Raw genomic sequence first — 27,634 nt, forward strand, 5'->3', positions numbered from 1 at the left:
TAAGAGCAGTAACAATAACTGGCCAGCGAGGGCCAGATCAACAAAAAGTACCATCCTTTGGGCCAGAGCAGTAGTTCTCAAAAGTCGGTTCCAATGTGTGCGCGTGTTAAAATACTAGCAAGGTTTATAATTACTATGCCTGGAACATCTACTGTACCCTCATGATAAATCGAGATCACTCTATTCAATAAAACAGATAAAAGGTCATTGAAAATATTGCCAAGAGAGGCTTGAACCTGCTGTTTAAAATCTTGTATAGCGAAAAAAGCATTTAAGAATAAAAATGACTGCTGAGTGTTTGGGTCAGAACGAGGTGACGTGTGAAGCTAATTACGTGGTTGACGGTAATCATTAGGAAAGGAAATGGACCCAAAACAAAAGGTCAAGAAAATCTTTCAGAGGTGATCTGTTTGTTTTTATTGATTTCAGGTGTTGTTAGTGAGATACAAGGACATATTTTACATGGTTACACAAAGAATGTGAGCACGAAAATCTAAAGGGATTTTGCATTCACTCTTTCGGAGGGTTAGGAAGATTGCCAAAACCATAAAATAAAGAAACTCATGATATTTTCTGGCTAAATTGGGTATGGTATGGTTGCTATAATTTGCAATGCAGGGATTTGAACAAACAATACAACTGAAAATAATATTCCATGGCACTAAAAATGACAAAATTAGTTGATCAGGCAAAAACTGGTTTCATGCATAGCGTTTGTTGCATTTTTACTGTTATTATGACATAATTTGTATTAAATTGCGTATATTGGAATATTTTTCTTTGCTATGTCTATATTTTATTTTAGAAATGTATATATATATATATATATAATTATATATAAATTGAATGTGTATATCTTATCAGCTTCTGTTTACTTAAAGCCAGACTGAACTTATTCTACATAAAGAAACAACATTTAAAAGATGGCCTCAACACGCTTCTGGTGGCCATTTTTAGGTCTTTTCAAATTCTTGCTGAAGTTCAAATTTGCAATAATGTGATATTGAACAATTGCTACCCGTTATATTTTTTTAAATTTTATTTATTTAAGAAAACCAGACCAATTCTCTGTGATCTGGCCCTTTTGTTACATATCTTTTAAGCATTTAAGCGGTACATTTCATCATCTGCAGAATATTTGTTGCATTTCTGGTCGCAGGATTTGAGTTCCAAAAATTACAAAAGGTAAAGGTTTGTGTTGAAAGCACAACATGAGGCATTTTTACAACAGCACAACATGAGGGATTTTTACAACACTTTATGAGCACATTTTAATTCATATCAAGTCATTCTTTTTGTACTTTGAAATTCTCCCTTGAACAGGAGTGATTATCGCTCCATGATGACTGGCTTTTGTTTGTGTTTGCTTGTGTACAACACAGCTTGAAGCTAAAATCTCACGCGGGAATTAATGTGACATTATTATGACAATGGTGCCAAGCTTGTGTTTCAAACAACAGTGGGACCCCCTCCCCACGCCCCAAAACACACACACACACACACACACACACACCACACACACACACACACACACACACACACACACACACACACGCACACACACAAAATAAACAAGTGATAATATTTTGCAGTCAATTGCCAATGACTTCATCACCCAATGTGACACAGCTCATGTGCATAAAAAGCTTGCTCGTTGATTCATGATTGATGGATGCTAACACACTGGAAAAAAAAAAAAAAAATCCCTCATTGATCCTTTTTTTAGCTCCACTCACACTGAAAATGTCTGTTAAACTTTACCCGCACTTCACAGCCACTTCTTAAGGGCGGCGAGGGCCGAGTTAAAGGTGAACTGCGCCGGATGGGCGCCGTGGTGGGCCAGCAGCAGGGAGCCCGCCTCGGCCCCGTGGCCGGCCGCCAGCAACTGGGCGGCGGCCTTCTCCACGTCCCAGCCGCCCTCCCGCTGGTGCGCCAGCAGGTGGTCGTGCAGCAGCGGGTAGGCGGCCGATGACACGCAGCCCACCAGGAGCTCGGCGTCCAGCAGCAGAGAGAGGAGTTCGCCGTCACACACCGACACTGCCGTCTCCTGGGAACCAGGAAATAAATTCACTTTTTAACATTTTTTTAAAATCACTTCTGAAACGATGACACTAAAGAACCGTCTAAACGAGAAAGTAGGGTAGTAATTGGTGTCAATCATGTTTGTTGACATGATACATCTCGGGTGAGAGACAAGCTTTCTATGTTTGGGGCGTTTAGCCTGGGTTGTTGGTGGAAGTTACAGAGTGCTTCTCAAAACAATTAAATAATCTGCAAGATATTTATTTTTTTAGGGGTAATGTGATCGAATGGATAAATGAAATGGAAGCTGTTTTAGGATTAGAGTTCAATGGATATTTAACGTTTAAAATATTAACTTGTTCACTAAGGGTTAGCCAAAACATAGTTCCCCATAGTATTGACAGCTTTTTTTAGAGCATTATTACTTACTATACTTTCAAGATCCACAAAATATTGTGTTCCGTGATAATAGAAAAAGCAAAACGGCCCAAGGAAAGACTCGACTGTCTTCTTTCACCAGAAAATTTGTTTCTAGCGTCTTCTTTTCTTTCATAGGCAGCAGTAGAAAAGAAGAAAAGAAAACAACTCTGGTTTCTGATCCAAAAGTGGAATATATCTTTTTTGTGAACCCCAACGTCAAACAGAACAGTGATGGTCATGTTTGTTTGTTTACATTCTACATTTTTATAGATTCGTGAAAACCATGACAAACAATTACCGTATTTTCCGCACTGTAAGACGCAGCATCAATGAATGCCCCATTTTAAGACTTGTTGAATATACAATAAATGCAAATTATACTTACAAATTGCAAAATACCTAAAGTTCAATTTCGTTTTTTTTTCCCGTCACTACATGGTGGTATTATTCAGTGTATTAGCTTTGAGCTAGCAAATTTTGTGAACAAAAATAAAAAGTCTGTGATGTATTTGATCCATCAGGTGGAATTATTTTCTTGCGTGTTTAGTTTTACAGTGAACTTTAACTGAAATGTCAATAAATTACTTTATTCAAGCGGGATTTGCACGGCGTCTGAGCACTGCTGGATAGAAGCACCGGAGCGAGATGTGGAATGCTGCAATCCAGTCTGTTTCGGCCCTCATTTTACTGACAACGGAGCGATTTCGAGATCGGATTGGGACACCCCTAATAAATACTACACACATTGTGCCCCTATTCCCTCCTCTGTACTGCTCTAAACGTGATTTTAATAAAACAATAAACTGTGATATGCACGCAAGCTATGCGTTCCATTGAAGCCCGAGTGTTCCCCCTGGTGGGGTACACTCAAACAAGGGCGATGCTTCCAGAAATGAGTGATTTCCAAGCTCCTGCTTGTGCAGCGACTTGTAGCAAATACAAAAAAACACATGTTCACACAGGCACAAACAATGGCCAATGTCATGTTTTCATTGCCTTTTCTGCTCCACTACGTCACGTCAGGGCATGGACCAGCAGAGCCCTGCGATGACGCTTCCAACCTTCTCACCTATTCACCGTCTGCGTTCCTCTCCCGCCTAAGTGCACACTAACATCCCTGTCGGGGTATTTCTGGCGCTGAGGTGTGCTCAATTATACATATCCAGCTCATGTCTGCGAGTGCAACCCAACTGCTAGCTGGCACTCCCGTAACTTCTTTTTTCCCCCAGCTCTTCAGGAACAATTCTGCCTTTAAAAACACAAATAATGGATGTGCTAAAACTGTGGCCAGGGGCTTTCATTTAGTCAACTGCGGGGGTATTTGTAAACAAGGTTGCGGATACGTCAACATTCCTGTCAAGTGAAAGAGAGTTAAATATTAAACACTGGTTTGTTATGAGGGTTGCATTCAAAAACGCCCCAAAACAGACGAGAATAAATGAAGTGACGACCGTATTACATTTTAAAGCACAATACCAATACAAAATATGCACGTGAGCCATTTTTGCAATCCTTATGTTCTACACTGGATTATCTGTGACTTTTGAGTGTGAATTTGTTACCATTTGCCCATTAATATTCACTCCACGAATTGCATCATCAGTTTTTCCATGACATATGTGACTGGACTCTACTGGACTGGACTGACTGACTCTCTTATAGTCAACTTGACAAAACAAAATTAAACTAAACTAAACTAAATCTTTATATACTACTCAAAAACTGTGCTCATCTCAAAACCAAAGCGATGTAACGTCGCCACCTACAGGGATCTATTTGTCATTAGCCAGGGTGGCAATTTTTTGCCTTATTGAGATAAAAGTCTCCTAACAGGCCACAATCAAGAAAATAACTTCTTTTTCGTTTATGGTTAAGTTATATGATAACTTTACTCAAAAATGGGACGCTGCCCGCGAGAGGGTACTTTGGTTTTCTTAGATCGTCCCAGAAATAGGACCTTGCTCATTAAAGGATATATTTTTCAAGGGAAAAAAATGGTCTAGATGTAATCCAACTAGTTTATTACAGTTATGCACTGTTAATAAGTAAATTAAAAACATCAGCTTTTCAATGTTCCAAAGTTTATGGTGTCCTATGTCGCGCCGACCTAGGTAACCGGTGTCAGAGAAGCTTTATCTAAACACCTAACAGAAACGGGTTTCAGACGCTCCATGTGTACTTGAGGCAGCCATGTTGGGTCAGGAAGGAAAGGGAAATAACTCCAACTTTGACCAGTGAGTTATCCTCTCCTGATACCAAATTATGGCTTCAGATTAAAACACTTAAATATTTTGACATAACTGAAGGATATAATGAGTGAAAATCATGATGTACCAAAAATGGGACGCTGCCCACGTATGAGTTAAGAGCGGTTTACAAACCTGAATTTCACTAAAGAGCCTGATGAGACCCCCCTTCCACACCTACCTGTTGAAAAACATACTCGATATACATAAAGTCAATTTCAAAATGGCCTTTTTCTAAAAATGTGTCCTTGCGACGTCACAGTTTGTCTAATTTAAATAATGACTACCCACACGTGCTCCAACAGAACGAGCCTGTCCTCACTAGATTTCTCATTAAATTCATTTAGTTCCATAAAACGCGCTTGCCTGTTTGTATGATTTTCTACCAAATTCCCTTGATAATTTACGCTGCAATTGGTCGCTGAAGCTTTTCCAGGTCACTGATGGAAAAACAGCAGGTGCTTGAGCAATAGGCTGCTACACCATCACTCTGCTTCACACACACGCACGCGGACACACACACACACACACACACACACACGCGTCAAACTGTAATAGCCTGGGAGGTGTGTGTGTGAGTGTGTGCATGAGCGAGAGGAAAGAGAAAGAAGATTTGAAGCCTGGAGACGGTGGGATTGACAGGCCAAGTGGAAATAGATGTAACAAAACAGCATGGAAATGGAGACTGGGGGTATGTGTGTGTGTGTGTGTGTGGGGGGGGTGGCCTTGATATCAGAGAAGCCTGAAAATTCTGCCATCTTTTGTATGACATGATGGCCTGTCACTTTTTTTTTTTTGTTTCTTCAGGGCTCAGCGATCGGGAGCAGCATTCCGAGCCCACCAGAAAGCCAACAAGGCATCTCTGGAACGCCGCACCCAACGCGTGACATGACTCAGGCTCACGGTCAACAATGAGGCGGTCTGAATTACAGTACAGTGGTACCTCTACTTACAAAATTTATTTGTTCCGGATGTTGTTTCTTAAATGTGAATTTTTCATAAGTAGAAGCGCTTTTTCCGGTAAATAAACTTATCCGTTCCAAACCCCTTGACTATCTACACACATCTAAAAAAAAAAGCATTCAAAGTACATAATGTAAAGCAGTGGTGCTCAGACTTTTTTTTACCCTAAGATCTATTTCTCAGACATCCAGCATCTTGTGATCGAGGGAGGGGGGGCGTTTTTTTGTTTTTTTTTTTTTAGAATGACCAATGATGAAAGAGAATGACCAAGTCACAAAGATCTACCCACTACAAAAATGCAAAACATATTTATTTCAAAGTATATTGAGGATTCTTTATGTGTACATGTATGTTTGTGTGCCTTGCATAACAACCGCATGAGCCAATATCACACAACATAATTAACTTTCAACATTTTTTGTAACTATCTGAGTTCACGTTGATGATCACGAAACGCCACACGAATGAAAATGCACACCTGGGCTGTGTCACTCACGTCAGTGGATTCGTCCATCTGCAGTGAGAAACACTCCCAATCTCCGATGTCCTTCCACACATCAGCCATGGCTTCACAGCGCCGTGTAACTGTACTCCTTTACAGCTGCAGAGATTTTATTGAAGATAATATTCCTGCCTTATTTTTAAAAGATCGGAACGAGACAGCTATGCCTCTTTTATATGTGACGTGACGAACCCGGAAACGATGCTTCGGTGACTGCTGTGCGGCCAATTGGGATTTTATTTGGTTCACTTTTCTCATTTTCAGCTTGCTTTTCGGCGGAATGTCGGCGTCGTATTTTCCATAAACAGTTCGAAAAGGCTGTTCCATATTTCACTACACTGGCAGATAAGACAAATGCAGAATCCATACTCATGTTTGTTAAGATTTCTTAAGCGAGATCTTAAAATAGGGGAGGGACTAACTGACAGCGTGTTTTCCTGTACTGTAGTTGTTTGCACATGTGTGGTGAGCTAAAATTAAACAAAAATACGGCTGATGTCCTTTTTTATTTGCCTCAGTACGCCATCGCGATTGACCGAAACTGCCTCGACGCTTTGAGCACGCCTGATGTAAAGAATAATAAAAATTATGTTCATTTACCTTTGCCGTTGGGCAATTGTGCAAAGAGAACGGTGAGTGATAAGCAAAAGGCATCGTGGGAAACGGAGGAGGAGGCAAACCACTGACAGCTGAGAGAAAACATACGTACGAACGTATGCACGCACTCAACTTGATTCCACAAAAGTTTCTTGGGGCCTATGGTGAAGAAAGACGAATAAACTAGCAAAAAACAAACAAAGTAATGACAAAGTTGTACTTTACCAATGTGCACCAGCGTGTGACAGTGAGTGAGAAACGAAAAGCATCATGGGTAAACAACAAATATGCAAACATTTGTTGTTGAGATCATTACACCACCGCCAAATAGATGCTAATTGTTAGCTCATCTATGGCATTTTGCATTACGAGTTAGGATTAAGCCAGAGAACATAAAAGCATAGTTAAGTGTTTAATTTCTATACACATTGTGTAATTATTTGTTGAAGACTTGTTCACTATCTGTCAAATTGTTGTTTGTTGTGAGATGAGTTCACTGCCATCATATAGTGCTCGTACAATTTTCTTTTATCTCAACTCAAGGCAAAAAAAAAAAGAAATCAACTGAATGATACATGTTACGAAATGCAACATTCAAAAGAAAAGCAGCAGATTAAAAAATAACTTGTTTTTTTGGGCCGCTTCCTTCAGAAACAAAAAAACTGTCACAATCAAAATTTCCTTTACCATCCCTAAATAAAGCACCAAATCATTCAATTGAGTTTTCACCAATTTTGCCTACCGCTTTCATTTAATCATTTAATAATTACCGAATACCCTTGATTTAATCTGCTTTTGAAATATAAAAATTGAGCTTGTTTCCGTTTGAGCTTCAATCTGGTGTCCTCCCAGCTGGAGTGTGGGGTGACTAAGTGAACAAACAGAAACATCAAACTTCCGAGATCAGAAGTCAACAGCTCCCCGCAAACGACCCCCACCTACACTTTTCAATCCCCGCTCAAGTTATTAGCTCCTGGCTGTCTATGCGCGGTGACACAAAAGCTCAGGTTTGTCTTCGCTGCCTGGATATCAAGGGGAGTGGGTGGGGGGGGCAGAGTTCCCCAAATGCCAACTCCCCAGTCAATATTTCACACACTTGTTTGCCATTCCGCCGCCTCTCGTTTCCTGTCCGCATCCGACTTGTCGCGACGGAAGTGCTTGATTGGAATTACCGCCGCATGAACGCCGGCTGATACATAATGCATGTGCCCGGCGTCTTTTTATCATTATAATCATAAAGCTCTGTCAAATACAAATTGAGAAAAAAATGTTGCATGAATCACTCAATCACACACTGTTGTTCTTCAGGTGGATGATGCAATGTATAATACTTACTGAAGGGATTTGGGAGCAGAAAAGCTTTGCGATCAACTTAATCCCATTTGTTGGGATGCACGTAGTCTACATTACGTAGATGACGTCAAATAGAGCGGTATCATGTCGTGATTTATGAGTATAATTCGTTTCACAATCATAATTCTATATCAAACCTATTCCCCCCTGCTGAAATGAACTCATATACTGCAATGGATGTTTACTGCCGCCGACTTATATATTTATTAAGTATGTTATTCAAATGGATAGGCGCAGAAGAGGGTCTCAACCAGCTTGTCAGTGAGATTTGTTAACAACTGTAATGACAAACAGATCCCTATAGATTGCAGCGTTGTGTCATTTTGTATTTTAGATGAGCTCAGCTTTTGAGTATAAGATTACGATGTGAATTTTGGTGTGTCGTGTCCATTATGATGGAGACAAATGCCAACATGGTGGAAGTCAGACAAGTTAAGGCCCCTCACGCTAACCTCACACTCAAAGTGAGTATGTAATACATATTGTATACACTATAAACAGAGTATGTGTTGCAGTAGTCTTTGCAGATGTATTTGATAAATTATGATTTTGGCATCAAAAGCCCTTTTCCCCTCTTGTTTTTGTTTTTTTGAGGTGTGTCGAGTGTTATGGCATAATGTGTTAGATGTTTATGTGTTAGACCACAGGTGTAAAACTCAAGGCCCGGGAGCCAGATCGGCCCGTCACATGATTTTATGTGGCCCGCGAAGCCAAATCTACAGTTTCCATTTCCATGATTCTTGTAAAAAAAATCTGAACCAAAATTCCAAACCGTCATATATCATAAATGATCAAGTTGCGATATTACGAGCATTTTTGTGTTACCCTTGTTTTCTGATTTGGATTCTGGTTCATAAATTGATTATGTAAACATGAGACAATTAAACATTTTTATTGTTTCACAGTCAAAACGGCCCTCGAACTATAACATGGCCCGCTACAGAAACGAGTTTGACACCCCTGTGTTAGACGGAAAAATGTGTAGAGAAATGAAGTGCCACAAAAAAGAATAATTAGCATTAAAATGAGGGACCCAAAGGTTGCTGGTTCGACTGCCTGCTGTCAAAGCGTCCTTGGGCAGAATATTGAACCCTAAATTACTCGCAGTGGTCCTGGCAGCGCCTTGCATGGTAGGTGCCACCCATTAGTGTATGAATTTGAGTCTGACTGGGTGAATATTAGCCTCTGTAAAGCACTTTGGGCACTGGATGATAGATAAAGGGCCACATAAGTGCACTCCATTCCCAGCAGTTTGTGAACAACCCATTTTCACTTCCTGCAGGTCCACAAAGTAATAGTTGTACTTTCTTTATCTCCTGTCATGACTCTTTTGTTCTTTATTTACCTACTCAGCCAGAAACAGTGTCTCACCAGTGCCTCTCATTTAATCAGCGTGTCGAGAGACTTTTTGCACAACACCTTTTTAATGACACGCTAATCTCCAAGAATTAAACTTGGTATAAGCTCGATCTCGGGGGTATCGCTTTTGTAAAGAAAATAAATCAGGCGGTTATTGGCACAACAGGACGCAGACGGCGACCGTCGCGCTCGGCGGCGAGATAAGGGCTGCCAATCAGTGTGAGCGGCGTCGTGCGGAAGTGGGGCGTGTTGTTGCGAATGAAACCCCGGGGCTTGTTTATGCAGATCGGAAACGGCAGGTGAATTAAGAATGACATTTACCAAAGTCTTCACTAATTCACTTTACTTGTTATGGTGGGGGAAAAAAAAACAAAAAAAAAACCATTAAGGTGACGCCTAATTGGAAAAGTTGAGCATGCCGGCGGCAATGACTGTAGCGGGAATATTTGCTGTATGACACGTACGTAAACTAACCTCATGATCAGAAACACGCAAGTGTTCACACGAGGACCAACCCGTACAAGGCCAATTAGCCACATGCTGCGCCAATGAGTCGAAAGAAAAATACATTAAGCAGGAGCTGACCAGATGCAGCAACTAGCTGTTGAAATATTTAGTCAATTTTACTATTCAGCATCGACCTTTAACACTTGAAATTGATTGAATGTTAAAGTGGCTTACAATAATATTAAATACATTTTTTAAAATAAAATCTCGGCCCTACTCTATTCTGTTGAGGTAGTGCTGTGTCCTTCTTCAAGGCAGTTTCCTGTCAGCTTTTCCCATTTAGCTCTGCATGCTCAAAATGCACGCATATATGTGCACACACATCAGAGGGGCTCAAGCACGCACACGCGCACGCCCGTCTAAGATGCAATGATCCAGGAGTACATCGTGGTTTCAAAGTTAAAAAAGATTTCCGCACCTTGAAAGTGTGCGTTGGCCTTGATTTTATCATATCCCCTGCACAAAAGGAGGGTCTGAGTGGCCCCGCTTGGTAATGACTGTTTATCAGATCAGGAAACAGCCAAGTGGCACGCAGAGGCTGCACTGATTAGCTGCTTATCTGACACAGTAAAGTAGGCGTCGAGTGCATGAATGCAGCTCAGGTACTGTGTACGACTGTAGAGTCCAATGAGAATAAATATTTTTGTTGGTTCTAGTCTATAGAGTATGACATATCATAATTCCTAAAGACAGTGGATGCCCCTTGAAGATTGCCAACACCAATTAGCTGAATACATGATGTGCTCTAATTAGTCCGCTTATGAAAATGGACTGCCTCCTTGAAAGACATCTTTGGTTAGTTGCAACTTACGGTTGTGTCCGATATCTTCTATAGTTACTCATGTACTCCAAAAAATAATGTCCAATTCAACACTGTACCACAATTCAGCCACAAAAAAAAAACAAAAAAAAAAAAACAAACAAACCAACAGATCCCCCAAAGCATCTTTTTTTTTGCAATTTCCATTTTTGTCTTTAATACCTAAATAAACTTCAAGCCCAAACTTGTCAACTTGAAAAATGAAATTATTAACAGGTCCCTCAATTTGTTTTGGGTGGTAGGAACCCCCAATGTGTTTAATTGTTGATGTACTCCCAAAAACAGGCCCCCGGTCCCAAATCGACATGGAGTACCAATTAGTCAAATACCTCCATCAAATCATTTTGGGGTAAGTTGAAAGTGCTGGTGTATTCTTGAGATACTCTTAAAAACCCCTTGAAGAGACTCCATGCCTCCCTCAAAGGGTTCTTTATTTTTATTTTTTATTTTTGCAGATTGTAGCTTCCAATTTTTGATATCCTTCTAAAAATAGGAGCTACCATTCCAATCCACTTGGTGTTCCATAAAGTCCAATCAGGAAAATGAATCGCCTCCCTCAGAGACATTTTTGGATTGCTGCAGCTTCTGGTCAATTATAATCAATCACAGTATGTCACAAAATTCCTTAAAATAGTGGCTGTCCTTCAAAAACGCTCCATGTCCCCAATTAGTCCCCTCAAAAAAATCAAAAAGCTCTCTCAAATACTTGTACTTCAACCAGATTTGAATGTGATCCAAAGAGAACTGTGCCAAATCCCGTGTGTCATGTTTTGAGTGGTACTCACTCTGGTCATGCCGTTGACTTGATTCAAAGTTAACTGTAGCAGCTCGGCGTCGCCGCTCTCGGCCATCAGCTTGAGCGCGGGCTGCTGGAGGCTGGGCTGCAGCAGCTCGGACACAAGTCGGATGCACTGGACGACGCAGACGGAGGGAGAGTGGAAGCAGGTTACTTAATGGAGGGAACCCGATGTTTTACATTCCAAAATATATTGTCATTGATAACAGACAAAATGAAATGAAGACTGAAACAAACAGGGCTGAACAAAAATGTTTATAGTGATGCAACACCAGCCATCTACCTACAAAATAACTTTGCTAACTGCCAGTTTTGTTACCTTCATAGATAAGCTATTACCAATTGACCTACAAAATTAGCAGTTAACTACCAACCAAACTATGAGTTAGCTAGCTAGCTAATAATCTACCTTCTATCTAATTAGTTAACTACCTAACTATCTACGTGGAAACTATCAGAGAACCTTTTACAGTCAATTTTGACTAGCAAAAAACATCTTTAGGGATCTGCACATATTAGTAGATTTAATAATCAGCAGTGATATATTTTGTTGTTTTTGACATTTTATGAGATAAATATTGAGATTAGATATTGAGATTACCTACCTACAAGCCTATCTACTTATAGTAAATATTTAGCAAGCTAACTTCTCACTTTGACTATTAGCTAGCTAGCTACATAGCTAATTATCTACCTTTCTATCTAGTTAGTTAGTTACCCGCCTACCCATTAGTTAATCAGAGTAAAACTACTTATAGCTAATTCCAACTCACAATACATAACTGTAGGGATCTGCACACATTAATGAGTTAGTGATCATTATCGCTGGTGATTATTTCATCTGTTCTGTGTACAGTATTTGTCATTTTACAAGACATATTCAGAACTGTTCCAGATCAAAGGTGCATGCTGTGTTTTTCTACAGTAGTTTCTACAATTATGACATGACAGAGGTGGTATCAGGAGTTAGATTCAGTAAGTCCTCCATGAAACCCAAGTACCAAACGAACGGCCGCTACTGCCTACTTACGTATCAAATTAACGAGCTAACTACCTTCCCACCTACCCACCTGTCTCTGTAATTAGTTCTCTACATACAAAGCTTCCCATCTCGGAAATTAGGTATCCAACCACCTGACTACTGCAATTCCCCCGATAATGGCACAGGTATAATTATATTCCCTCAAAGAAATAATCTAATAACAGGTTTGGGTTGTATAAAAATACGACCAACGTAAGAGAAATTTAATCAAAAGGCCGGTATAAGAAAAGTGCTCTGAGGTATGTAATGCTTTTAAGAAGGTCTCCAGTGCGCCCGAGCACACAGTGTGCCGCCGCCGCTAGTAATATATCGCCATTACAATGCAATCTGACTCCTCTGCTCTGCTGGTTTCATTCCACCGCATTCAAATTAAAGCAGAACAGAATAACCTCCCCGGCCGCCCCCACCCGCCCAAACACCGTTCTCGCTACACCCACCAACCCTTCCAATGCTAATACCAGACAGCCGCTCAGCAGACTTTCGCCTATTCGAGATGAATAGCATTAGCGCTAAACGAATATCACAGTCAAATGGCGCTAGATGGATGGAAAGGCATAAGATTCAGCAGCCCGTGAATAGCATTAGTGGGTACGTCACGTGCACCAATACGTCACCAATAGCTCCTACAGTAGTTCACAAAAAAAAAAAAAAAGGCAATGAGCCGATGGTAACAAAATGTTGAGGGTTACACACCTCATAAATTATGAGACAGGTGGTGCTGAATACAAGGAAGTGCGTCACACGTAGCTTTTACCTGCTGGGGGTAATATAGACTTGTCGACTTTATGATTCATCACATTTACTACTCCACAATGAGGTTTACAGTGTGACATCGACGAGTCACTAATCACGTTTTTGGCTTGGTGGAGGCAGCTGCTGCTTGCAGCAACAGATACGTGTGCTCAATTTGTCAACAACGTATTCCCAAGATAAGTGTGTGTACACTGAAAAGCTACACTGCTCATCCATCTATCATCCATCCATTATCCAAACCACTTATCCTCATAGGGTTTGCGGTAGTGGTGGGGCCTATCCCAGCTATCTTCAGACAGGAGGCAGGGTAGACCCTGAACTGGTTGCCAAGCAATTGCAGGGAACATATAACATGTTTATTTCATATTTGTTAGAGAGTAGTGATTTGGTTACAAAACTGGATATGAATAAATGGTTATGATAGTCCGAGTGATGTTTTGGGGGGGAAATTAATGTTCTTTCCATTCAAACGCTGGTAGGTGTGGCTGGAATATACACATTTTCATTAGCTGCACGGATTCTGCCTCGCAACAACTGGCCAACAACAACAACAAACAAATTATGTACTCAATGTAGTTTTACCTGCGCTGGGAGCTTGTGCTTAGAGTTGTACAGGGATCGCACCGTGGTCACAACCTGCTGACCCACGTCCACCTCCACCTCTGGGCCCTGGCAGTGGGTCAGCATGGCTGAAGTCAGGAGAACCCAGGGGTTACGTTCAGACATGGCTCTGGAGACAGGAAGCAAGAGGAGGCATCATCATCTGCTGAGTTACAACAGCATCACATTATTACACACACACAAGCTACAGAGATTCAATAATACATTTTTGGATCAAAAAGCCATGGAGCACATCTCTCGTGATTGGTCTCTTTTGGTCACAGGCAGTGATGATGTACTCACGGTTACTCTCGCCTCTATATACCACCTACGTTGCTGCTTTCTTGATTGATTTTGTGGCATAATTAAACATATCATTTAGTCTTTTAGGCAAGGCTGGGAAAGGCAAATTTATTTGTATAGCGTATTTCATACAGAAGGTGCTTTACATGATTAAAGGCATTTGCTGCAGCTCTTTAATACTCTTTTTGGGGAGTCCAGTCAGAAGACCATTACAGTAGTCAAGTCTACTTGATATAAATGCATGGATTAGATTTTCCTGCTCTGCTTGACACATTCAAGACTTGACTGTAGATATTGTTTTCAGATGGTAGAAGGCAGTTTTTGTGATTGATTTGATATGATTGTTGAAAGTCAGGTCGCAATCAATCAGAACACTAAGGTTTCGGACTTGGTGTTTGGTTTTTAAAGATAGAGTCCAGGTGCTTACTAACAGCAATTCTCTTTTCTTTATTGCCAAAATCAATGGCCTCAGTTTTGTTGTGATTTAGTTGAAGAAAATTTTGGCTCATCCAGTTATTTATCTGATTAAGACACTGGCACAATACCTCAATTGAACTGTAGTCATCCGGAGGCACTGCTAAATAAAACTGTGTGTCATCTGCATAGCCATGGTAATCAAAATTTTTAAGAATTTGACCCAAGGGTAGCATATACAGGCTGAACAGGAGAGGTCCAAGAACTGACCCTTGAGGGACCCCATAGGTCATTGCCATTTGCTGAGACCGAGCACCTCCAATGGTCACAAAGGTTTTAGGTCCATTTGTTCAAGCAGACACTATTCCACGGTCGCCATTCTTGTTGCGCGGTCGCCGGACGCACAAGTAGAAAGAGGCCTTAAGTCTCATTATCCAAGATCTGCCGACTGACCAACCATTACAACTCTGCAGCTCCCTATCTGCCAGCTGACCCCCCCAAAAAACAAAAGATCATCATTGTCTTTTTTGCAAACCCAGAATGTTTCGATCTAGGTCTTGTATTGAACCTAATGACCTTGTCGATTGGATCTTGTCTGTATTAGGCGAAGTAACCATCAAATGATCTCCTTTAGATGCCATCCATATATTTTCTGAGCCTATTATCATCACAGGGTCGCAGGAGTGCTGGAGCTCATCCCAGCTATCCTCGAGTAAGAGGCGGGGTACACCATAAACTGGTTTCCAGCTAATCGCAGGGCACATAGAAACAAAACACAATTCGCACTCACATCCACAACTGTGGCCGATTTAGAGTCTCCAATTAATGTGGAATTGAAATGTGGAAGGAAACCGGAGTCCCCTGAGAAAACCCACCCAGGCACAGGAAGAACATGCAAACTCCACACAGGTGGGGACGCACCCCGGTCCTCAAAACTGTGAGGGAGATGCTCTCACTAGTCCCCCACCACGCTGCCCCTTGAGATGCTCAACCACTATTTGTTCCTCCATTAAGTCAACCATTAGCATACGCCGAGGCCAATAACCTTTAAAGAAACATGACTTCCTTGGATATTTAGTTAGTTAAATAAATAAATAAACTATAAGACATATGAGCAACACTGTACCTTAATCAGGTATCCCTAAAAATGCAAATAGAGAGAGGTAGGTAGTATATAGGGTTACAATTCAGATCCAACTTTTCAGCATTATCATTAGTACAACTAGAACCCGACAGTTCGTTAACAGCAACGTTAGCATGATAGGACACTAGGCATTATTACATAAGTTAGATGGGGATCAAATTGCATTTTGAGTCCCTGTAAAGATGTCACTGATCAACACTGGCTAAGTCATTTGTGTGATTGGTACAGCTTATGCCCGCTTAAACACGTCTCGACAGGCAGATAGCGTTGGCGGTGCTGATAAATGCTCGGTACTGTGTCGTGAAATAATTTCAAACCTAATGTCACATTACAGTGGCAAAATTAGTCCTAATTAAGCAGGGCGAACAGAGATGATTACCTACGGCAAAGATGTTCTGTTATTTTGATTGCTGTTTTTTTTTTTTCTGAGCAGGACAATATAAAGTCTAACAAACAGATTTCCATAAATGCCTGTGGAGTGTGAGTAAGGCGCTATTATATTTTATCAGGGATCAGGGACTAAAGGTGGATCCAAAAATGTATTAAGCAGCATTCATTATATTAGGACAAGAGTGCATAAAGTATTGGTTAGCTAAGGCACACAGGAGCAGCGTGACATGATCTCCATGTGACAAAAAAGTTAACATCAGTTACGGTGAAGAAAAAAAGTATTGGAACACCCTGCTGTATTGCAAGTTCTCCCACTTAGAAATTATGGAGGGGTCTGAAATTTTCATTGTAGGTGCATGCCCACTGTGAGAGAGATAATCTATAAAGAAAAATCCAGAAATCACGATGTCTGATACATCTGCAAATAAGTATTTGAACACCTGAGAAAACCAATGTTAATATTTGGTACCCTTTGTTTGCAATTCCAGTGGTGAAACGTTTACAGTAGTTGTTCACCAGGTTTTCACGCACTGCAGGAGGGATTTTGGCCCACTCCTACACACAGATCTTCTCTAGATCAGACGGGTTTCTGGGCTGTCGCTGAGAAACACAGAGTTTCAGCTCCCTCCAAAGATTTTCTATTGGGTTTAGGTCTGGAGACTGGCTAGGCAACGGCAGAACCTTGATATGCTTCTTACGGAGCCACTCCTTGGTTTTCCTGGCTTTGTGCTTCGGGTCATTGTCATGTTGAAAGACCCAGCCATGACCCATCTTCAATGTTCTGACTGAGGGAAAGACGTTGTTCGCCAAAATCTCACAACACATGGCCACGGTCATCCTCTCCTGAATACAGTTCAGTCGTCCTGTCCCATGTGCAGAAAAACAACCCCAAAGCATGATGCTACTGCCCCCGTGCTTCATAGTAAGGACGGTCGGTGTTCTTGGGATGAAACTCATCATTCGTCTTCCTCCAAACACGGTTTGTGGAATTATGACCAGTTCAATTTTGGTCTCATTTGACCACAAAACTTTCTCACATGACTCCTCTGTATGATCCCAATGGACATTGACAAACTTAAGACGGGCCTTGACGTGTGCTGGTTTAAGCAGGGGAACCCTCTGTGCCATGCATGATTTCAAACCATGATGTCTTATTGTATTACCAACAGTCACCTTGGAAACGGTGGTCCCAGCTCTTTTCAGGTTATTGACCAAGTCCTGTCGTGTAGTCCTGGGCTGATTCCTCACCTTTCTAAGGATCACTGAGACCCGACGAGGTGATATCTTGCATGGAGCTCCACTCTGATTGAGATTGACTCTCATGTTTAGCTTCTTCCATTTTCTAATGATTACTCCACCAGTGGACCTTTTTTCACCAAGCTGCTTGGCAATTTCTCTGTAGCCCTTTCCAGCCGTGTGGACTTGTACAATTTTGTCTCTGGTGTCTGGACGGCTCTTTGGTCTTGGCCATGTTACAAGTTTGAGTCTTACTGATTGCATGGGGTGGACAGGTGTCTTTATGCGGCTAACGACCTCACACAGGTGCATCTGATTCAGGATAATACATGGGGTGGAGGTGGGCTTTTAAACGCGGACTAACAGGTCTTTGAGGGTCAGAATTCTAGCTAATAGACAGGTGATCAAATACTTACTTGCAGCTGTATCACACAAATAAATCATTAAAAAAATCATACATTGTGATTCTTTGATCTGGATTTTTCTCTTTAGATCATCTCTCTCACAGATGACATGCACCTACGATGAAAATTTCAGACCCCTCCATGATTTCCAAGTGGGAGAACTTGCAATATAGCAGGGTGTTCAAATACTTATTTTCTTCACTGTACACATTGACCGATGTCAATTTATCGTTAAAACGTTATAACCATCTTGATTAATTGTGACTTATCAGGTGAGCTCTACTTGTAAATCAAGGTACCACTGTAGTTGCATGTTTTTAAGGCAAATTGCTGACTCGATAGAACTTGCATTCGCCTTCTCTTTAGGATTCGTGAGACACCACAAAATTATTTCCTGGGATCTACAAGGGAGGATTTGTCAGGGGAAGAATCGCAACTAACACGTGTGAGCGCTTAAGAAGATGCAACGCTCCAGAAAAAAAAAAAAAAAGACGGGCGCATCCTGAGGAGCTAAGAGTAGATCTCCCCAGCATGCACAAACTCTCGCATCGCAGCCAAGATTGAGAGCTGAGTCATGAGTGATGGAAGAGCTTCACAGTGTGACGTTAAAGCCTCCCAGCTCATTCTGGGTTTAGTGTTCCGAGGGACAATGAGTGAAGACGCATCAGAGGGAAGATTGAAGCTTCCTTTTGCCACAGTACAAACATTACCTTGTCTGAAATTCATTTGAATGACTTAAGGGATGAGGAAAAACCAAAAGCCAGTATCACAAAAAGAGGCCGACTAACAATTATGTCTCAATTTACATCTGAAATGCGGTTAAATGCCCTACATAAAAGCTGTTTATGGAGCTGACTCATTGGATCAGTTTCCACAACAGCATTGTAAAAACAGCAGATAGGTTTGATATGGGAGCAATACAAATGTCCTTAAAAATAGATTTTCAAATATAAACGGGCAAGACTTTTCAAGTCATTCAAGTTCAATTCTAAGAAGTGTCGCACAGACCTGTCATGCAGTGAACATCAATGTAATCGGTCTGAATAAGAATTTGGGACTTCCTTGGCTTCATTTGGTATTCAGATTGAGTCTTCCCCGAACATGCCTGAAGGTCAAGATCATGTGGTGTGGTTACTCTTTCCACCACAAGGGCTACCAGAAGCGAAATTGCAATTGACAAATACAGCGTGCTACACAACACGCAATGGCGAGTAATGTGTTGCAATATTAGGAGGAGGTTTTCAACGTACAAGAGCACCCAACTAAACATGTTTGAGCCGATCCGTTTGTCGGAAACTGAGAGTGCCAATATTTTTTAGCGCGACTATAAAGTACGTATTATATATTCATAACAAACATACAAGGACGGGAACAAAAAAAATGGAAAAGTAGCGCACAACGCCGAATGAAGAGGATGCTTGGCTTGTGTGACGTCAAACCACCGAAAAGACACAAAGACCACAAGGCACAGAATGCAAAAAGCAGAAGGTGCATTCAGCATCAACATTTCTTGATTTAAATGGTGTGTACCTGTATATAATTATTTCAAAAGGCAGATGTTTTTTGTAAATGGGCTGTAGCGTGATGATTATTTTTTTTTTTTTTAAATCTTTGTCCCCTAACCTTTCAGTGATACATCTCAAGAGAGACAAGCTACAGTTTAAAAAAAATACAGTCAATTGTAAACATTTTTGGAGCAACCATGGATTACTTGGTTATTTTTCACAATTTGCAACAGGGGACGTTCCTTCCTTTATGACTGAAGTAGAAATGGACTTGACTTACACTTCATCTTGCATCATAGGCGGCCAAGCTTGCAAGAGCAAGACAAGCGTCTGCAAGTCCTCCCACTGGCGCGCTGCCTCCAAAAGCTCCAGGAAGAGGCTGTAGCGCTTCTCCTCGCTCTCCACATCCTCCATCTGCACCTGGGGGGAGCACCACAGAGGAGAACGGGTCACATGATGCGCTTTCAATAAACCATGTGAACAAGAAGGAGGCAGATCTACGAATTATTGAGTTTCCTTGGAAGGGACGAAAGGGCAGTATTTTAAGTAGGAGATGGGTGATGTTTACAGCCCTTTTGTTCATTCCAAAGAAACCAAATAATTCTGCAACACCAACAAACAGCAAGGTCTACTTGACCGTTAGGTAACACCAACTTTACAACTGAATGGAATATCAATGAGGGAGTTATTTGGTTATTTGCATTGGGTAATGTGTCAAAATGCCAGATACACAGGGAAGTGAAAAGTAGAAGCAAACTAAATCATTTGAGCAATAAAGGAAATAGGATGCGTAAGTCTATCATGTCAAAGCCAAACAGTAAGCAGAGCTGCATTGAGTTTTTTTTGGGGATGTACAGATATGCATAAGCTAACAGCATTACCTTATAAAAAGCATTTCTTATTTATGTACTTACTGTACATTATACATACATGAACTGCTGCCTCCACGAGGGAAAATGTCATGCTTTTATTGTCTGAATTACATTTTTGTGGCTTTGCCTTAGTAGTATACACGGCGTGAAAAAGTATTGCTACCCTTCTCAAATTCTTGGATTTTTTTTTTTTTGCATAATTTCAGAATTTTATTGTTTAAAGGTCAGAGGACAAAGTTTTAAAAATGTTTCTTAACTCTGGAACCTATTTACAAAACACATCTGCCTTTTTTGAAGCGATCATCTAGCAGATATACACAAGCTATACTGTGTATACCTGTCGTTGTATAGTGTATGATTGAACAGCGTCCCAATCGTGTATTGTGTGGCGTTAGGTTGTAGAAATAGATTTTTTCCTAGTGGAAAAAGGAATACATGACCAGGGGAAGAAATGTGGTCACCTCTGTGTGCCTAGCAACCATTCCAAACTATCCTGATTACTTCGAACCGCCATGTTAAGAAAAAGAAGGCATTAGATTTGGAGCCAGAGGGTCAAACCAGCAGCGGTGCCAACTATTTTTCCTACAGCCACCTGGACCTCAATCCTCAAAAAGAGAACTAAATCCCGGCGCCACAGTGAAGTGGCGCAGACGAGTGGTAAGGATTTCCATGTATATACCGTGAAGAAGTTCACATACACTGTGCAAAATAGCCCTTTTTTTTGTATGTAAACTTTTGACCTGGAAGAAAATAATATAAAAACCTCTCAGAAATCCTCTCTCTCGCTCATTATTGTGGCATTAAACAAAATTAAATAATATTGGTGATCCTGACTGACCTGAAACAGGTTTAGTCTGATTTGACTTCAGACAGTGAGACAAAAAATGAAGTGTGTTTTTGCACAGTGTATGTAAACTTCTGTTTTCAACTATACCTACCGCTCTATTATGGTTACTATGTACTGGAGAGGAGTTAAAAAAAAAAAAAAGACCCACGCAGTACTTTTCATGACTGTCTTCAGTACTTAATGCAAATGTGAATTTTAAGTGACCCCATAACATCTTTGTTATTTGACCTGTAAAATCATCAAACAAACATAGACTAATATAAACCAAGGAAATAAATGACAATTCCATTTATTAAGCGAAAAAAAAATCTATCCGGAATTACCTGGCCCTGTGTGAAAGCATATGGCCTCTAAAACCTAATACTCGCTTGGGCCACCCTCAGCAGCGACAAATGAAATCAAGCGTTTTCTATAACTGCCAATGAGTCTTTCACATTTCTGCGGGGCTATTTTGGCACACTCAGAATTGCTTTAATTCAGCAGAAGTGGAGGGCTGTCGAGCATGAATTGACTTTTTAAGGTCACCCTTCTGCATTTAAATATAATTCACACTTGGACTTTGACTAAGCCATGCCAAAACATTCAGTCTGCATTTTTAAGACATTCGGAAGTTTGCTGGTGTGTTTTGGATATCCTGCCGCAGAACCCAAGAAGAACTGATGGCTGAATATCCTCCTTCAAGGTTTTGTTAACGGCCCCGTCACACCATGACGTTTTGGTCAACGTTCTCTGAACATTTCCATCGTTCTATTTTTCAACGTTCTCAAACGCGGATGACACATCTGGCGTGTGATTAACGTGTGTCTAACACATGACTAACGTGTGTCTAACGCACGAGAAGCGTGTAACAGCGACCAAATAAGATAGCCCTAAAAACCATTAGCGTGTACTAACGTGTCACTGGCGCGCGACGAGCGATTTGTCAATGTTAGGCGAGCGTGTTGAGCGTGTGACTAAACGGGTAAATAACGACAGAATAGCGTGTTGGTCTGGTCTCGGTGAGAACTTTTGTGCATGTTCAAAACTTTTTTTCTGGACCGGCGTTTTCCTTTGCCGATTCCCAGCGATCATTTACGTTCACTAGCGTTCAAACAACGCTCTTCTGGCGCTATCCCGGCGACCATGGGCGACTACCAACGTTTCCTCAAACGCTATAGAACGCTGACCAGAACGTCATGGTGTGACGGGGCCATAAAGAACAGGATTCATGATTCCTTCAATCACAGCAAGTTGTTCAGGTCCTGAAGGAGTTAAACATCCCAGGACCATCACACACTACTGCCACCATGTCCGACTGTTGGTATGATGTTCTTTTCTGAAATGATGTGCTACATTTAAAAGTCGAATGAGCCTTTAGGTTCTTTTTGGTCAGCAGTGGTCTTGAACTCTGCCAGAGATGCCATTTATGCCCATGTCTATTCCTGATTGTTGTGTCACGAACGCTAACCTTAACTGAGGCAAGGGCAGTTCTTTAGTTGTCTTAAGTTCCTTTGTCATCTCCTGGATAAGTCATTGCTGTTCCCTTCGCATAATTTCTGTAGGCTGGCAACTCCTTGGAAGATTCACCCCTGTTCCATAATATCTTCATTTGAGGTTAATAGAGCTCCCAATGGCACAGGTGTTGAACTCAAGGATCGGGGGGCCAGACCCGGCCCGCCGCGTGTTTTTTTTTTGTGGTCCGCGGAGGCAAATCATGTGTATCAACTTCCATGATTTTTTGGTTCAAATCTATACCACAATTTAAAATTGTCATATCATGAATGTTAATGTTGAGATATTACAAGCATTTTTGTGTTGCCAAACAACAATAGTTGGAAAAAACCCACTACCCTTGATTTCTGATTCCAACACTAGTTCATAGATTTCATGTGTAAATATGATGAGGCGGTGAAAGATTTTTATCGTTTCACAGCCATAATGGCCCTTTGAGGGAAACCGCAAGTACAATGTGGCCCACTACAAAAATGACTTTGACACCCCTGCCCTATGGTTTGCTGGAAGCCTAAAGTCTTAGAAATGGCTTTGTAAGGCTTTCCAGACCGATAAGATGTCAATTACTTTACTTCTTGACTCTACTTGAATTTGTCTGGGTCATTTTTGTGCTGCTTTTTTTAGATCTTTTGTCAGACAGGTTCTGTTTAAGTGATTTCTTCATTGACCAGATTTGCAGGTAATCAGGCTTGAGTGTGGTCAGTGAAAATAATCTACAAATTATGATGAGCCACAATGAATTCATAATTTAACAAGTGGAATATTTTTTCTTCCCTACACAGGGCAATGTAACTGAATACTTTTTTGAGGTACAAATATGAGCCTTTCAATCTGGTGACCCCTAACGGGACAAGCCGAAACAAAGGTACTTTTTATGCAATGAAATCAATTAAAAACAACATTTTGAGTTCACTTGGGTTATATTTGTCTAAAATTTACATATCTGTGGTATGGTGGTGCAAGTGATTCTCACAGTTGTGAGGGCTGGGGTTAAAATCCCGGCTGTACCTGTGTGGGGTTTGCATATTCTCCCCGTGCCTGCGTGGGTTTTCTCCAGGCACTCTGGTTTCCTCCCACATCCCAAAAAACATGCATTCATTGAAAACTCTAAATTGCCCTTAGGTGTGGATGTGAGTGGGAATGGTTGTTTGTTTCGTGGCGTACCCCGCCTCCTGGCCGAAGATAGTGGGAACTTCCGCAACCCTGGAGAGGATAAGTGGCTCAGAAAATGGATGGATTTACATCTTTTGCAATAACATGGGGAAACTATGCAAAAATAGAAGATTTTGAGAAGGGAGCCAATACTATTTTCACTGAACAGTATGAGGAGGGGTATGCAGTCAATTTGGAAAAGCAATAAATTAAGGGTGTAAAATTTTTAGTGTTTTTTGGGTGGGCAGGAACGGATTCCTGGTATTTCAATTTCAAGGGAAAATAAATTTGAAATATGAGTGAATTGAGTTGCATACATTTTAAGTCAAGGTACCATGAAATTGAGGAAAATATTAAAAACTGAATAAGTGCAAAAAAATAAATTTGAATGGCTTCTTCTACTATAAATTCTTCCAGCCCTTCTTCCAATGAAAAAAATGATGGCAGAACGGGTACTTGTGTAAAGGGACCAGAAAAAAAGTCGTCTTGATGAACATTCTGGAGAAAAACATAATCTGAGCAGGGACTATTGTGACTAGTGGTCTGTTACCTTGGCAGCTTCCATCAGAAACATTCCATACAAAACAGCACAGAAAGTCCATTGAACTGAAAATGATAGCAAAAGAGATGGAGTCGTGGTCGATTGAAATACAGTACATAAATCATCCAAATGATTGGTTTTCACTTCCGGTGCGCATAACGGCCAGGTGTCCTGATTCTTTTCTATCAATCGAGAGTACGCCAATCTTGCAAAAGCTATTAATTAGACACAAAAATGAGAACGGGAAACTTGAATGGGCACAGAAGTGAAAGCGGCAGAGGATGTGAGCGCAGTCATTAATTATAGTTGTCTTAAACGTTGGCTTTGGGCGCCATTTAATAGTTCACAAAGTGACTTCATTCTGGGAAAATGAATATGTGCCACAGTGTTGCCTTGCACGGCTCTGAGGCTTCAATATGTGATTAAATTATTCACTGGCAGCTGTTTTAGAGGATTTTGACTGATCTTTTGAGCCCCATAGAATACTGTGTTTTGTGACAATGTATAGCAAAAGAAAGATCTCTTTTCTTTCACTACAAAAGTTTGTTTCTTGCTTTCCATTCTTTACTAATCAGCAAAAGAATGTGGGTTTCACCAAAAAACAAGTCTTTTATGGAATAACCTCAAATTAGAAAAGAGCAAAACTAAGACCAATGATCCTTTATTCAGATATATTACTAAGAAATACACTATGAGCAATGCTGACTCACCCGCATGGCGTGAGGTGGGCCTCAGTGGCTTTTTTTACATTGCGTTCCTTATTCACTCCATAAGTACAGTAGATCTTTTCTCACTACGATGTCACACACGTTCTACTACCAATCATGACACATTGTTTATACTATACATATGCTGCACAGTCTGTTGGAGTGTGAGATACCTAAACTTGTGAGATTGCAATGCGTTGGCATTTCTCACCCTCATAATTTATATGACAAGCTGAGATTCAATGGCCAATCTTTATCTTCTACTTAAAAGTGTGCGATTCTTTATGTTTAAACAACACAATGCCACCATTAACTGGCATCATTAGAGTTACGGAGAGCCTTGAACTTCAAGCTGGGTGAGACCCTCCAGTGACTTGAATATATTGGTTGGTGGCAGTAAACAGTTGGATTACAAATGACAAATATTAACATCCACAAAAGTACACATGACAATTTTGGACAGCCTGAGACTTAGATGAAGATATTTCAGCCACGGCATAGCGGGCGGGGGTAGTTAGGTGAGCATGGAGATTGGTTGGCATTTTTTTTTTTTTTTTTTTTTTAAATTCAGTGGGTAAGTACTGTAATTTCCGGCCAACAGAGCGCACCTGATTATAAGACTCAGCCGGTACATTTGTACAGGAAATACCATTTGGTACATACATAAGCCACACCTGTGTAAAAGCCGCAAGTGCCCACATTGAAACCCATGTTGAAACACGAGATATTTACAAAGAAATACGGCACACAGAAAGAGTTTTCAAAGTTTTAATCCCTTATTTTAGTTAAACATAGCAGCAACACGTTAGCACGAACAGGGCTGTTAAAACCAAAAAAACGTCGGTCACAGTAATGTTTCCGTAGGTTAACGTGTGGCTGCAACACGCTTCCGCATAGGGGGGCGGCAGACTATCCCAGCAGTTTATTTTCTTTTTTTTAAATAGGCATTGGACTCATTTGAGAACAATACATATTAAAAAAAGAAAAAAAAAACGCCTGTCGGGGAGAGGTTTAACATGTGGACGTAACACACTTCCGTGTATGTTGGAGATGACTCCCTGTCTTTTTTTTTTTTTTAACGCATTGTTCTCAAATGACCCAATTTGGCATTATGAATACTTCTTGGGAATTTGAGATTGAGAAGAATACGTCCTACCTGAAATGAAGTGATCGCTACACAGTCGTGTGTATTTGGTTGGGCCCCATCCATCACGTTTAATAGCTGAAATCCACCCATCTTTTCTGGTCTTTTCAGCTGGTATTCCAAAGAATGATCTCTTTGAATATCTGTCTCGTCTGTTGTAACAACCAACACCACAACAAGTCTCAGGCATTGTGTATATTCTGCTCCAGTTCAATGTCCCACAGACTGTCGAGCAGCTCTTTTTGACCGACAATATGGCGTTAAAATGGTGACGTTACGTGCACAACCTCTGTACGGTAACAACACTGTAGCACAGCACTAACAGGGCCAGTTAAAAAAAAACCATACCAAAGTCACTGAGACGCGGGAGTAACACAGCAGCAACACGCTAGTGCGGTGCTAACGCTAGGGTGGCGCTAACAGGGCCAGTTAAAAAAAAACGTGTAAAAATCACTTCCTCTACACATACATTCCACCGGTCTCACTCTTACCTTTCCCACTCGAGTGGCCCCTTGCGGCCGTTAAAAAAAATGCACAAATTAGCCGCATCACCGCAAAAGCCGCAGGGTTGAAAGCGTGTGAAAAAAAGTCGCAGCTTATAGGCCGGAAATTACAGTACCTAGATAAGTAAGAAAGAAGGCGGGTGGTGTAGTCATCATTTAAGTTCACACAGAGGCAGGTAGCCTTTACAAGGGGAAATGGATATCTTAGTCAATTTATCAAAGAGTTTATTAGCAAAACGTGTTCTCCTTTCTTGAAGTGTACTATCATTTATCTTTACTTAACGCTGAAGGGAGAAAATGCGGTGCACTTCATTCATTGTTAATGGTGTTACTCTGGACCACACGCTGCTCTAATGGATAATTAACGCCTCCTCAGTCTGGCCACAGTCTTTAATACCACTCATTTAAGGTTTGTCTCCTTTTGGAAAAAAGGAAAAATGGAAAATGGATCCTGCACAACCACCGGCGAGTGTCATTTATCCGACGACTCCAGCTACAAATAAACACGGTAGAACCTCAGGAGATGATGGCCCCTGCTACACTGCAGATTTTGAAGTGGTCTTTTATGGGCTTTTACACTTTCGAAGCAAGTCGGAATTTAGACAGAGCAGAGCAAAAGTGCGCCTTTGAGTATTGTTGTAAGAACTGTTTGCTCGTTTCCATTAGCCCATCTATGAAATCTTGGATTATAATTGCATGGATTATTGTCAGACAAAATTATAGGGTTTAGTGGAACATTTTGCATTCGGTGAAGTGGCAGCTCGATGCATCGTTCAGTCTGCTTCTTATCTCCGCACACCTATCATGACCTTCATTGATTGGACGCTGTAATTAACCCTCAACTACACACACGGACACACACACACACAGACACACACAGAAAGACTTTGCCAAGATTGCCACCTCTCAAGCACAATCTTAAACTTAATGATGTACGGCTATAACACACTTCTCACCTTGATTTTTAGCAGTCGTGCCGATTTTCTTAGCAGATAATTAAT

At 41.0% G+C, this 27,634-nt stretch overlaps 1 protein-coding gene across 2 annotated transcripts in view; it reads right to left on the reverse strand.

Moving 5' to 3' along the window:
* Positions 1–1,532: 1,532 nt before the first annotated feature.
* nbas (NBAS subunit of NRZ tethering complex) overlaps positions 1,533–27,634 on the reverse strand; it is a 161,012-nt gene continuing 134,910 nt past the window's right edge. The window contains exons 49-53 of one of the 2 annotated variants that reach the window (XM_061811916.1): positions 19,657–19,796; positions 13,963–14,110; positions 11,575–11,700; positions 1,762–2,047; positions 1,533–1,683 (exon numbers count right to left, since the gene is read on the reverse strand). In XM_061811916.1, the coding sequence (XP_061667900.1) occupies positions 1,769–2,047; positions 11,575–11,700; positions 13,963–14,110; positions 19,657–19,796 (693 nt within the window). In that variant the 3' untranslated portion in view covers positions 1,533–1,683; positions 1,762–1,768. The remainder of the gene's footprint in view (positions 1,684–1,761; positions 2,048–11,574; positions 11,701–13,962; positions 14,111–19,656; positions 19,797–27,634) is intronic. The other variant, XM_061811915.1, reaches the window with a different exon arrangement.

This window comes from Syngnathoides biaculeatus, chromosome 23, assembly GCF_019802595.1.
Source record: "Syngnathoides biaculeatus isolate LvHL_M chromosome 23, ASM1980259v1, whole genome shotgun sequence".
In the NCBI taxonomy this organism is placed as follows: Eukaryota; Metazoa; Chordata; class Actinopteri; order Syngnathiformes; family Syngnathidae; genus Syngnathoides; species Syngnathoides biaculeatus.